The sequence below is a fragment of the Canis lupus genome, chromosome 3 (assembly GCF_048164855.1).
Source record: "Canis lupus baileyi chromosome 3, mCanLup2.hap1, whole genome shotgun sequence".
In the NCBI taxonomy this organism is placed as follows: Eukaryota; Metazoa; Chordata; class Mammalia; order Carnivora; family Canidae; genus Canis; species Canis lupus.
The window spans coordinates 40433710-40447827 of NC_132840.1; the positions used below are offsets into that span (position 1 = coordinate 40433710).

The following is a 14118-nucleotide window of genomic DNA, read 5'->3' on the forward strand; positions in this document are numbered from 1 at the left end:
CCTTAAGGAAGAAAATCTGTCAGAACTATCCAGTGTGAAATTCAGCGCCATAAGCAGTGCTGTGAGCTGGGTCAGGAAAGAAAGGAAAAAGGAGGTTGAAGCGGGCTTGATGCTGTGGCACAGCGGACCTTTCCCTTCATGACTCTCACGTTTTCTTTTCCTACAGCAAGCCCTCACGCAACACCGTCGACTCTTCATTTTCCAACATCGCCCATTATCCAGCAGCCTGGGCCTTACTTCTCTCACCCAGCCATCCGCTATCACCCTCAGGAGACGCTGAAAGAGTTTGTCCAACTTGTCTGCCCTGATGCTGGTCAGCAGGCTGGACAGGTGGGGTTCCTCAATGTAAGGAGACCTCTTTTTTTTTCCAATTTCTTTAGAAATATTAACCGAATGTAAAAATAACAAGGGGAGACCTTCTGACCATGTGACATTGTGCTCTAATGTTGCGCTGACGGACTCCAGGCAAATGTCATATTTATTCTAGATTGTGGGAAAGTTAACTTGCTCTAAGAGTGATTGGCCAGGGTTTAAAAAGTGTTTGTGTTAAGTTCGCAACTGTCAAGTTTATGGATATAAATCATCTCAAGGGTGAACCGTATAACCTTCTAAGGTCTGTGGGCTGATAATTCCACCTCAGGCACACTAACCCTTGGGCTCACGCGGTTAACAAAATAGAAAGACCAAATAATTTTAAATAATGATTTGGGGTGGTAGGGAGAAGTAGGGGGATGAGGGGGCACAGATGTTTCAGATCAACGGAGTTGATATTTTTTAAAAATACAGTCTTCTAACACTTTAGATCAAGTTGACCAGTACTTGAACTCAAGATGCTAGAAGTACAGTTTATTATGGTTTGTTATTTCTGCAAGTAGTTATCTTTCCCACTTATCTTTGTATAAAGCTAAACAGTATTCAACAGCTTCAAATGAATGTTTTCCTTTTTTTTTCTCTAATAAACCAAATAATTGCAACTTGAAACAGTATTCCAAATGTAAAAGTGATTTTTAAAAATCACAAATTTTATTTCAAAGTTGGACTAAGTGTTTACAGTTGGATAGCTGTATCCCACAGCCACTAATAATAATAATGAATAGTAAATAATGACCACCATAAAACCAAATGTGATTTTCCTTTTCTCCCAATAGCTACACATGAAGCCACAGATCAGCCGTCATTATCATTGCCTAATTTAGAATATTATATCACACCGCCCTGTCGCTGATTTTCTCAACCCTTGCAGAAATACCTGATTGTGCATATCTGAGACAGAACAGGCAGCTTTGACTAATGTCTGGTGATGTGTTAGCAGATACATTTCTGTCTAGACAACAAATCAATATGGGGCCTTTTTTCTTTTTGCTTGTGTATTCATTTGCTTGGCTTATTCTAAAGCATTCACTTATGGACTTTAGCCCACTCAGAAATAACACATGGGCAGGTTTGCTGGCAAGAAAGCACAGCATTCTGATTGTCAGACGAGATAGTCTTTGAGGAAACAATACTAAATATATAAGAGAATGTGGATGAGGGGCTGGCTGAGGCTGCCCCTACAGAATTATTAAGCTTACACTTATTAAACCTGGGACAACTGATTCTCCTTCACCTGAACTTTGATTCAGGACTGTAGCCTAAATACCAGCTGTGGTTACCGGTTGTGCAGTGTCACTGAAGTCTGGCATCGGAAAAGCCACCTGGGAGACCATGAGAAATCTGAAGTGATCACCAGCAGCAAGCATCTGACTTTTAAATTTCTAACTTCTTTAAAAATAGTCCTGACATTATCCTATATAACTGTCAAAATCCCGGTTTTGCATTTTGATCAAAATTTTGTAAGGCTTGAGGCAGGTCTCTTTGTGGGACTGTTTTGAAAAACTTGAAAATAAAATAGATTTTATTGCTTTCTTCAGAGGGGAACTTTCTTTTGTCAAAGAGCTGTTATTTGGTTGTTCTAACATCAGGCAGCCAAATAAATATGACTGTTATGGCATATGCTTATATAATTTAAATCAAAATTAGAAGTGATATTTTTCCCTAGCAGAATTTTGACAGCTCAATTCTAAAGTTTCTGTGCCTGATGTTATACAATATGTGAAAGAAATTTTTTATGTTCCCTTAACATATTTATTAAATGTTATATAATATCAACTTTGAGGAGTGAAAATAAAATATTATTTTTAATTTCAAATGCATATTTGGGGAACTTCATTATATCTGTATAAGTAGACAATATGGAATAATCCTACAACTTGTAAAACATATATTTAAAAAATTATAATCATGAGAATGATGATGAAGGTAGCAATTAATACAGAAGTGAAACATTCCAAGCAAAAGTTGGTGGGTCATTTTATGGAAGCGAGATGTGGAGAAGGTCAAAGTAATTCAAGAGATCATTTTAGGATACATTGAGTATGTGTGCCTAAGATGAAACTTCTGTGGAATGCCTTAAGAATGCCTCAACTTTTTTTTATCTATCTGCTTTTATGGAAGAATTCAAGCAACTAAAATACTTCGTAATTTTACCTAAGTGGTGACTAATACGTCTTTTGTTTTCAGAAGCTGCTAATAGTTGATATCTGTCTCTTCTTTTCCTTCTGCGTGTTCTGTTTTGCTCCCACGCTCACAGCCCAATGGGAGTAGCCAAGGCAAAGTGCACAACCCATTCCTTCCCACCCCGATGTTGCCACCGCCGCCGCCACCCCCGATGGCCAGGCCTGTACCTCTGCCGGTGCCAGACACAAAGCCTCCAACCACGTCAACAGAAGGAGGCGCAGCCTCCCCAACCTCACCAAGTAAGTATGGCTGCGATGAGGCGCCGGTCACTTATCAAGCTCTGTTTACTTGAATCCTCATTTAAGTTTGGTCCCTAACTACATAGGCTCTAGTGATAGGCACATGTCCCCAGAGATGCTTATAGCATGAATTTGCAGAGCCAAAACCAGATTGCAATGTACACCACTCTTGGGTATGATCAGCTACACCAGATGCAGAAATGACTGAGTGTTTGGGTGGAGAAAATGGCATAACTACATGCCCCAGACTGAAATCAAGATATGACTATTAAATTTTCATATTATTTGAATGGCTTTGAATGCTCTCCTCATGATCATCAAACATCATCTACTTGCATGAATTCTGATTAGCAAAAAGCTCCTTTTACTTCTGGAGAGCCCTCTATAACTTACAGTCCAAGAGAAATGCACTTGATGAGCTATAAAGGCTGTGCACCTCATGCATCAAACAGGGAAAACAAAGTTAAGTCAAAGTAACAGTTCAAAGGTGTGTACCTTGAACACTCACCAAGAGTAAGAGCCTAGCAGCAGATCAGAGCTGGTAACCATGGTAGTTGCATGGCCAGGTGTGGCAGGGGAAGGAGGTAGAACGTGTAATTGAATGAACTCTTGGCTCTTCTCTGAATAGTAAGGGAACGTGTGATCAGACAATATGGGATTTCCAAACTTTTTTAGATGATAGGGATTATTACTTGCTGAATTAGAGGAATCGTTACCAATATTTGAGAGATGACGAGGGGATAGAAATAGTCTGAATACACAGATTTGACTTTTGTTAGTACCTGGAACAATGTCAAAAAGAGTGATGGCTGGAGGCATAGCTCTGAGGTGATGGTTGGATAGGAGGACTTAACCTTGATAGAAAGGTGTGATGGGCACCTCCCGAAAGCTTTACTGAGGGGTCAAAGTGTAGGAAAGGATAGTAGTTATGACAGCAGTCCTAAAGAAAGCAGGTTTCCGAAGAGTTCTACAAAGGTGAGACTGAAGGCAAGGAATCTACTGAGGAATAGATAAGAGTAGACTAGGGAAAAAATGTTAAGATTAAGAATTTGACCAGCAATCACAGAAGTTGAATGGAGGAGAGCGTGAGGAGGGATATTTTGCAGACATGAGCTTTGGGGTCGGACAGTCATTTCAGTGACTATAATGAAGGATGATTCTAGGCCTGTTAGGTTCCTTACTTTCAGGTTAGGGAACATAATTGTATTGGGTGCAGGAGGGAAAGGGCCAAAGAGGAAAAATAAGCCTCTGTTGATACTGTGTTTGTTGGACTGGGGACACTAAATTAATTCTGGGGACACTAAATACAAAAGGTCTGAAGTTCCTTGTGGGCATGTCTTTGAGAATGAACTTTGGGTTATCTAGTATTTATTCATTTTGGTAACACACGTGGAAGTAAGTGGCATTGTACTTGGATTCTGGTACTACAACAAAAAGATTGAGGGGCAATTTTGTGGGGACCTACTTCTCTTGATAAGAGATGGGTCAACACTTTTCAACAAAGGAGAAAACCCCAAGTGTCCAGTGACACAGCAAACAAACGAGGCTTGGTCTTCGAATTTGGAAGCTCAGCTTGGAAAAGAAGCTTTTGAGAAGCAGAGGCTCATAGGAGTGTCCTGCTTATTGTGTATTAATGTAATTTCTTCAAACCAGTTAGAGAAATCACCATCCCCAAACTCTATTTAAACCTGTTCACTGGGGATATTGACCTACAGATCGGTAGCCACATAATTATTGCACCCTGTACATGCCTCCAGGTACAATTTTCTGCTCATCTTCTCCCTATCTGTTCAGGAAAATGACACAGTTCTTTAAAAGCCGTGTGGTAATACTCTACCTATTCCATTTAAACACATCCTCCCCTCCACCATCAGCATCTCCTGCATTCATAGTGCATTTTCCAGTAATGGGGATGGGGCCCCTCTGAGGCACTGGGGAAGAATAGGTATACCTTGTGCAGTTATGGAAAACTAAAAGATAAGGACCCAAATCCCCCCACCTTTCCCATTACTAGCTGTGTTTATCTTCAAGTCAGTTTCCTCATGTATAGAATGTGGGTGGTGATACCTGCCTGTCAGGGTTGTGTCAAATCAGCCAGAATAAGTACCACCACCAAATAAATTGGGATATTTTATTACCTGCCAAAACTCTGATCTAGCAGAGTCCCCAGGCTTGGGTAATGACAAAATAGTTCTGTGGGACATGTAAAGCTATTCAGCCCCTGAATCAGGTTGATGTCTTTGGGTCCATACTTCTGGATTCCATACCATGGATAAAATCAGATGCCTTGTATGAAAAGGTATCTGTCATTCCATCGTGGCCAGACTCAAGCATTCCTCCAACATGATGGGAAGAAATGTGGAGGGGGTCCCGGCAGATCCAATGCATGTGGTTGCATGTCCATTAGGACAGGGTTTGAAGATTTGGGGAAAGGGGTGATATTGGGGGAGAGAGGGCCAAAAGTTTGATACAGGTAATTTGATATTTACTTTTTTTTAAAAAAAAGATTTTACTTTATTTAAGAGAAGAGAGCATGCAAGCTAACACAAGCAGTGGAGAGGGGCAGAGGGAGAAGCAGATTCCCTGCTGAGCGGGGAACTGGGCTCAGGACTCCTTCCCAGGACCCTGGGATCGTGACCTGAGCCAAAGGCAGAAGCTTAACCAAGTGAGCCACCCAGATGTCCCAGCCGCTCCATATGATTTTAAGAATTTGGGCAAAACAAAATGTTCTACTGGTGGCATAGAAAGGCTTTTATCATTATAAAGTCTATCCCTTGTTTCTAGGCTTTTTGGGGTTTGCTGAATTCTCAAAAATGTGCTGTTTCAGAGCAGTATCTCACCTTATCATCCTCTCTTTTATTGAAAAGACAGTGACAGACTGGGGGACCTATAATTTATAGCATAGGAGGAATATTTCAATTTAAAAATCTCAAAACCCACTGGTCCATACTGGAAAGAAATTTAACAACTCCAGCTCCACTCCCCCCCCACACACACACACAAATTCCTCTTCCATGCCCTGATTTCTGAACCAATTGCTAAATGAAATACAAGTAAAAATCAGATTTGAAGACCAGATTATCACTTTACTATCAGAGAGTTGAGTTTATGACTATAGGCAAATATGCTGCCTAATGCTGAACTCCTGAATTACACAGACAAATCTCCAGTCAACGGGCAGTGCTGAACTACCACAGGCCTTCCCAGGTGAGGTCTGCCCTCCTATTTAGAGCCGATAGCATGGAGGCCCAGATGGCTGCATGTTGCCTGCCAGCACCTGTCTTCCTAAGAGAAAAGAGCACGACAGGTCACCTCTGGTTTCTACTTCCAAACTCTACAGTCTAGAGAATAGAAAGTGAGCATGGGGTCGGGGTGGGGGACCAAGGGGATATGGAAGGGAACCAATATCAGAGTGAAATCGCCTGCCCCTCTCTTACCATTCATCTTGATGACTACCTTTTTCCATTTGCTTATTCAGCCTTCATATAGTGAGCATGGACTGTTAGCTACTTGGGATATAGATATGATTAATCCCTGCTCTACAGAAATGTGGGATCCGTGGAAAGAGACAGCTGGTAAATGGGTAGTTCACAAGAGACAACACTAGGACAAAGGCATGAGTTCTATAAGAGCATTTGGGAGGGAGTTTGGTCCAGGCACAGGGTCTCAGCTAAAGATCATTTTGAAAAGGGTGACTTCTATGCTATTTTAGTAGGGATAATATTCAGGTGTTTTAAATCTGAGAAAGAAGAAACCACCCTGGTAGGGGGGAAGGGATGTCTAAAATTAGATTACCACTGAATAAAAATTTAGGGCAAAAAATATAGTTTCATAAGCTATGTGCTTTCCTAGAAATTAAAACCACAGGGTGGTTGGATCCTGTTTATCTTTGCCAGTTTATTAGAGCTCAGCTTTAGCAAGAAGAAACATCATGATGGGGTATTAAGTACAGATGTTCAACATCCCAATAGTATGTCCAAAATTGAGGCTTTTTTCAAAAACACTAATTGCATAACCTAGGACAGCCATTCCTATTTGGGGTTTGAGATGACTTGTAATAAAATGAGATTTATAAAATAAAAGTAGGAAATCATGCCAAAGGTCTCCTATATTACCAACTTTTCTGGGCCAGAAATTCCCTTATCTGCTATTGGGAGTATCACTGACTGCTCTACCCACTCTCTTAGGCAGACTGTCAGGACAAACTGGGGTGACAGATGCGCTATGCTGTAGACAGTTAAGAGTCCAAGGCATAATTTTTAATATCATCTTATAATGAAATACAAATGGATGCCAGCCTAAAGCAGAGTATGTATTTTTAACCTAATCAGTTGCCTCTGGCACCAAATACTCAACTTTGCAACTGTGGCCAGAAAAACATGGGTAAGGCAGATTTGGGGAAAAATGTGCCTCTGAAATAAATACATTTTAATGGGAAAAATCCTTACTAGTGCCCTAAAACAACAACAACAGGGGAGTAGGAGTGAAGTTAAAAGTTCTCTCTCTCAAGGAGAACTTTTATATTGTTGATTTATTTGGAAAAAGATTGATAAACTACTATGCCAGTTCTCCTTAGGAAACCATGATAACTATAGATGACCTATAAGGGTGATTCATAACGAGTGTTCTCTGTTCTGCTGACTACCTACCTACCGCTGTAGGTTTAGATACCTGCTGAGAGAATATCACTTGTTCATTCAATAAATAGTAATTGACCATCAGCTAGCTACATGCCAAGTCATGTTCTAGTTACTAGGATTCAGCAGGAAATGAAAGAGATTTTACAGATTCCCTGATCTTGTGGAGCTCACATTGTAGAGAGAGAAGAAAGTCAGTCAACAAAATAGTATAAAAGGTGGATGACATAAGCTGGTTATATGTAAGCGTAATGTAGGGGTCGAGAGTGGTGGAGGTGGGGGTATGACTGTACATAGGGTGGCCAGAGAAGGCCTGTCCGTGAAGAGAAAATTTGAATAAAGACCTAACATAAGTGAGAAGGTAAGCCATGAGACTGTAGGGGAAGAGCTTTCCAAGCAGAAGGAACAGCCCGTACACCTGGCCAGGGTAGTGAGAAGTAGGCTAAAGTAGGAGGAGGTGAGGTCAGAGGTATAGGTGGATGCAGGCCGGGAGCTGGGAGTTGGGAGTAGGCTCTCATAGACCATTGTAAGGACTTGGGCCTTTACTCTGAGTGACAGGGGGAGCAGAGAAGTGATAACTTTCTAGTTTTTAGCAGAAACACTTAGAAGGCTTTGTTGAAAATAGATTGCCAGGGGCAAGAATTAAAGCAGGGAGACCAGTTAAGAGGCTGTTTTTTTTTTTTTTTTAATCAATAAATATAATGAGTGTCTTCTACATGCCAGCTACTATTTTAGACACAAGGGAGGCAAAAGTACACAAAACAATCCCCTTCCCTGTGGACAAACAATAATCAAAGTAAAAGTAAATTAGTAAGTTAAGGACCAGAAAGTCCAGTAGCAAAGACTAAAACAAGGAGAGGGGTGGCACACTGGTATAGGAATCCAGGCACCAACATGGGGCAGTGTGGGTGGTGAGAATTCTTTGAAGGGTAGAGCTGACAGGATTTGCTGATGCATTAGATATGGGTTAAGAAAAAGAGAGAGAGAGAGAGAAATCAACAATGACTCCTAGGTCTTTGAACTAGGCAACTGGAAGGATGGAGTTACCATGAACTGAGATAGAAAAACTGCAGGAAGAGCCATTCTGGGTGAGGGGCGGGGACCAGAGTCTGGTTTGACCAAATTATGTTTGACATGCCCATTAGGTATTTTACCAATGATACTAATTATAATAGCATCCTACCTATGAAAGCTCTTTGCAGTTTACTGAGTTTCTCCACGTGCATCATGCATTAATTGGGTAGGGACTCCTTTTCAAACATGTAATACACTGAGTGGATATTCCTCAGAGTCCTAAGGACAACAGCTGAAGTATAGGAGAAATACCTCATTACATTTGGGTCTGTTTTGTGGTATGATGATTCAAAACGCACTATTCTTTTTCTTAATTATATTGTAACACCCAATTCTTATATAATAGGCTAGTACCAAGATCATACTATAAAGATGGACTTTTCCAGAAAAGAAATTGCAGATTGGCATCATAGCCTAGAATTATAACGGAGAGAAAAAACACTTTTGGATTATGATGGAAGATAAAACATGCATATTTTCTTTTTTTAATTAATTAGGAACACAAAAACTCAATTTGGGAATGCATAAAAGACTCATAAACATTTTTCTCCATGCCTTCTTAGCTATGAACTTTTGATTTTTTTCAAACTAGAATTCTATTAAAGTAGAAGCATGCAATAACAAGTTTCCTTTATTATTTATTTTTATATCTCCAATGAATCTTATATGCATTCATTCTATGAATGAATATGAACCTGTTAACCAAGAATATAACAATAATCTATGACCGGAATAGAAATTTTGTAGTATAATAATTAACGTATGTGCAGTGCTTTTCTGTTGGCAGAACTATTTACACAAATACATCATCTCGTTCTGTCTTCCTAAGAGTCCTGTGTGGTCAGGATTTTATAGACAAGGAAGCTGAGATTAGAAAGGACAGATGACCTTCCCAAGATTATACTTCTGTAGTAGCCTGGTAGGGACTCAAATGCAGGCTTTCCCATGTTATTTCTACTATCTCATTCCTACCTCATACAAATTACAGAGCAATATGACATGATCTCTGGTTCTGAGGAGCCACAACCACCTGCTTATTGGAAATTAATAACAGCACAACAAAGAACTGGGCCAGTTCTACTCATGGGCCAGGCACTTTAAAATTATTTGTATATCTATTGTTTTAATTTTCCTAGTAATCCTATGAGGTTAAATATTCTTGCCACCCTAATAAGATAACTTGCTCAAGGTTTCTCACCCAGGGGTAGCAGCATCATGATTCACACCCAGCCACCTTGAACCTACAATTCATACAATTGGCCATAGCGTCCTCCGGGTATCTTCACATTAGCCCAAAGCTTCATGTTTTTGCTGTGAAAACCCTATGGGAAAAATATAAAGGAAGATGTTAGTTGGTCAGCTATACTTCAGTATGAATTGGTTTCTGTTGCTCAGAGTAACCTTGTCAGTGAAAGGAAGAGAACATAAGATTTGGAGGGACATAAAACAAAAACAGCAAAAAAGGCAAAAAATAGGAATTGTTGAGAAAGCCAGATTTCCTTTATTCTCCAAGACTCCCAAGAACTGTTGAATGCTTTGAAGAATTATTTCCTAAGTTATCATCCAAATAATGATACCTGTCCTTTTCACCAACACTTTTCCTTAAAATGTGTAACACATTTTTGTAATCAATAATTGGATTTAGAGCAAGCCAGGGAATGATATGTTACATTTTCACAATTTTTAGATGATGTAAGGACTGTGTTTCCTCTTTCAGAGAAGAACTAGTGGATAATCACAAGAGAGAATGGGAAAAGAAGTTAGTGGCTTCCTTTCACAAAACACTTTTTCATTACTAATGCCTGAACTATTGCATTATTCCTTTTCTTTACACTTTTAAAATTACATTCAATAAAGTCCATTCTTTGCTGTACACTTCTTAGAGTTTTTATAACATCATAGATTTTTTTTAAAAAAGATTTTATTTATTCATGAGAGACAGAGAGGCAGAGACACAGGCAGAGGCAGAAGCAGGCTCCATGCAGGGAGCCCGATGTGGGACTCAATCCCGGGTCTCCAGGATTATGCCCTGGGCCCAAGGCAGGCACCAAACCGCTGAGCCACCCAGATGCCCCAAGATTTTTAAAAAATGTTTATTTAAATTCAATTTAGTTAACATACAGCATAGTATTAGTTTCAGGGGTAGAATTTAGTGATTCACCACTTACATGGAACGTTACATCAAGTACCCTCATATTAATGCCCATCTCCCGGTTACTCAATCCCCCCACCAACCTCCCCTCCAGCAACCATAAGTTTTTTCCCTGTAGTTATGAGACTCATATGGTTGTTTGCCTCCTTTGCAACCAATTCCACAGGTAAGATGGAGAACAATTTCAAAGAACTCTCTTCTCATTCTTACTCTTAAGTTAGTGTCTGTCCGATGTCACTTAGTGCCAGGAAACTCATTTTATGTTGATCTATTCCCACATTGCTATCATATTTTCTTGTTTTGTTATTCCACATTGGTTTCAATTTCTCTACCAGCTCTGCTGCTATCTCCATTATTTTCCAATGTTTGATATTCTTCTGAATTGGAAAGAGACCTACATACCTGCAATATTTTAATATGTGAAAGTAGTGGCATTTTGTATTAGAGGAGGGGGAGGGATTATTCAGTGAAGTCTGTTGGGACAACTGAGCAACTGTCCTGAAAAAAAAAAAAAGAAGATTCCTTAAACCAAAATAAATTCGGAAAAATAAATAAATAAATAAATTCGACCTGGAGGGAAAAAGAAAAAATAACAACAACAATCATACAAAGGTTAAGCTTTAAATACCACATGAAAATATAGGACAATTTTTTAAATAATAATGGAGTGAAGAAGGCCTTTCTAAATAACACACATATACAAACACAGAATCCATGAAAGGAAAGACCAACAAATTCTACTCTAAGAATATAAAAAAATTTATGTATGGAAAAAAACTCACCATAAACAAAATCAAAAAGACAAAAATGAAAGTGGGAAAAATATTTGCTACACATGTAACAGAGGGTTAAATTATCTAATATATAAAGACCAACAGTCCAATAAAAAGACCAAAAAAGGGTATAAACATAGAGAAATAGAGAACAGTTGAAAGATGTCTCATTCATGTAACATAAAAACAATACAAATTAAGACTTGGGTGCTATTTTTACCTGTCAGAGCAGCAAAGATCAAAAAGTATGTTGCACAGGCTTGGAAAGTGTATGGAAAGACAGGCAATCTTCTGCATTGAGGACTGTAAATTGGTTCAACCTCTTCAGAAGACAGTTTTATTTTTCATGTATATAAAAATACATATATCTTTATCTAAATTTTAAATGTAAGTGATAGAGTTGGACATGAAAACACATATATCAAGTATTCATTGCATCACTGATAATAATAAAAGATTAGTAATAACCTAACGCTTTAAAAATAAACAGCCAAATCTATATGAGTTATGTTAAATCAGCAAACAAGAATACTAAGAAATGTGTATAGAATACACACTTACAGTGAGGGGATGTATATACACATTCACTTGTGTATTGAAAGACAGAAACTGGTTTTTCATAGGATAGCTCTTTGGTACCTTATCCACTGAGAATGAAAGGTATTACTGAGTCTTAAACCCCCCTTTTATAGCAAATACAATTATTTCTCTATTTTCAAAAATATTTGTCTAATGATTTAAAAATTCTTCTTTATACCTTAATCACTCTAGTGACCAAAACTTACTCATGGTGGGGATATAAAACCCTTGGAAATTTTTATACATCTGGCTTTTAGCTATACTAACCTGAACTTTGGATATGATAACAGAAAATGTGTGTTCTTTCTGGTAAAGAATAATATTCTTTTTCCCTCACAGATAGCATGGAGCTTAGTGTAAGGTTAGCATTTTCATTCTGCACAGCCAATATTTGGTCACAATTTCTGCTTTAGGAACCTATTTAAATACAAATGTACATATACAATCTTTTTTTTTAAAGATTTTATTTATTTATTCATGAGAGACAGAGAGAGAGAGAGAGAGAGAGAGAGAGGCAGAGATACAGGCAGAGGGAGAAGCAGGGTCCATGCAGGGAGCCCATTGCAAGACTCAATCCAAGGACTCCAGGATCACGCCCTGGGCTGCAGGTGGCACTAAACCGCTGAGCCACCCGGGCTGCCCCATATACAATCTTAAATCATAATTTTTCATAAATGCCCTTTGGAGAGTATTATTGCTCTCTGTACAATCCAATTTTGTCATGTTTAAATTTGCAAAGGAAAAAGAAAATTGTTGAAAATCAGGTATTTTCATATACATTACCTTAATTCATTTGGTTATGATTATAAATCTGCAAGATTGGAATTGTTAGCACTCTTTTAAAAAAGAAAACACTGGGGATCCCTGGGTGGCGCAGAGGTTTAGCGCCTGCCTTTGGCTCAGGGCGCGATCCTGGAGACCTGGGATCAAATCCCATGTCGGGCTCCTGGTGCATGGAGCCTGCTTCTCCCTCTGCCTATGTCTCTGCCTCTCTCTCTCTCTCTCTCTCTCTCTCTCTGTGATTATCATAAATAAATAAAAGTTTAAAAAAAAAAAAGAAAGAAAACACTGAAACTGAGTCAGGCTTCAAAGCCCTGGGTTTTGTACTCTACTGGGACATATCCCATGTTTAGAGATATAATATTGTATGTATACCTGTCCTCTGAAAATCCTAAGACACTCCATAAAGAACTTTTACATATTCCAAGAATAACATATATTTGCATACATTGAATTGGATAAAAAGTAGGGGAACAAGAGCAAAGTAAGAGATGGTCATTGTAAAGGAGTGACAAAAGAGAATGGGCAATGGATGATTCAGTTCTTCTAGGTTTTCATAACCCATTCAAGTCTTGTGTTTGCCTCAGTTTGTTACTTTTTCAGATGACAGAACTAACAAGTGAGTTTTAAGATTTTCTTCACCAAAGTAATATATTGCAATGTAAGAAACTTGGAAAATGTGAAGGATAAAAAAAATGAAATTAAATTCTCCTATAGTCAATTACTATGAACATGTTGGTCCATTTTTTTCCCTTAATGCATGTTGATGTGTGTATTTGTGTGTATACATACACATATAAGATGATTATGACCATGGTAAATATAATATTTTGTATGCTATTTTCTTAATTAGTATTTTACACCTTTTCTTATTTCATAAAAAATAGGAAATGTGATATTAAAACTATTTGTATCTATTCTTCTACTATGGCACATTAACTTTTGCCCCAATCTATGAAATACATTCCAGCAATTATTCGAAAAAACATTTTGTCCCCAACTTAATAATTTTATCAGGATAGATTCCTAGAATTGGAATTACTAGTATCAACAGTGTGAATATTCATAATGAGATACTTTACCAAATTGTGCCAATTTACACATTACTTATGAGTTTGACCACAACATTAACCCTTGAGAGGTTTGAGTTTTATTTTTTTAAGAGTTTGAAAGCAGATGTCTTAGAGTATAATACCCTTATCAGATATTGGAATCAACAGTCCCTGATTGGATGATTTTGGCATTTTTCTTCAATTGTTTTAATATAATATATAGTGGAATTTTGGGGATTTCCCATCTTGTTGGCTAAGCCTCTCTTAGGGATTACT

At 38.4% G+C, this 14118-nt stretch overlaps 1 protein-coding gene across 15 annotated transcripts in view; it reads left to right on the forward strand.

The window, feature by feature from the left end:
• The window catches only part of NFIA (nuclear factor I A), a 373976-nt gene that overhangs the window by 314005 nt on the left and 45853 nt on the right, over nt 1-14118 (forward strand). For 10 of the 15 annotated variants that reach the window (XM_072820485.1, XM_072820487.1, XM_072820488.1 and 7 more), the window contains 2 exons: nt 167-345; nt 2630-2795. In XM_072820485.1, coding sequence (XP_072676586.1) covers nt 167-345; nt 2630-2795 — 345 coding nt within the window. The remainder of the gene's footprint in view (nt 1-166; nt 346-2629; nt 2796-14118) is intronic. The other 5 variants (XM_072820486.1, XM_072820500.1, XM_072820499.1 and 2 more) reach the window with 1 other exon arrangement.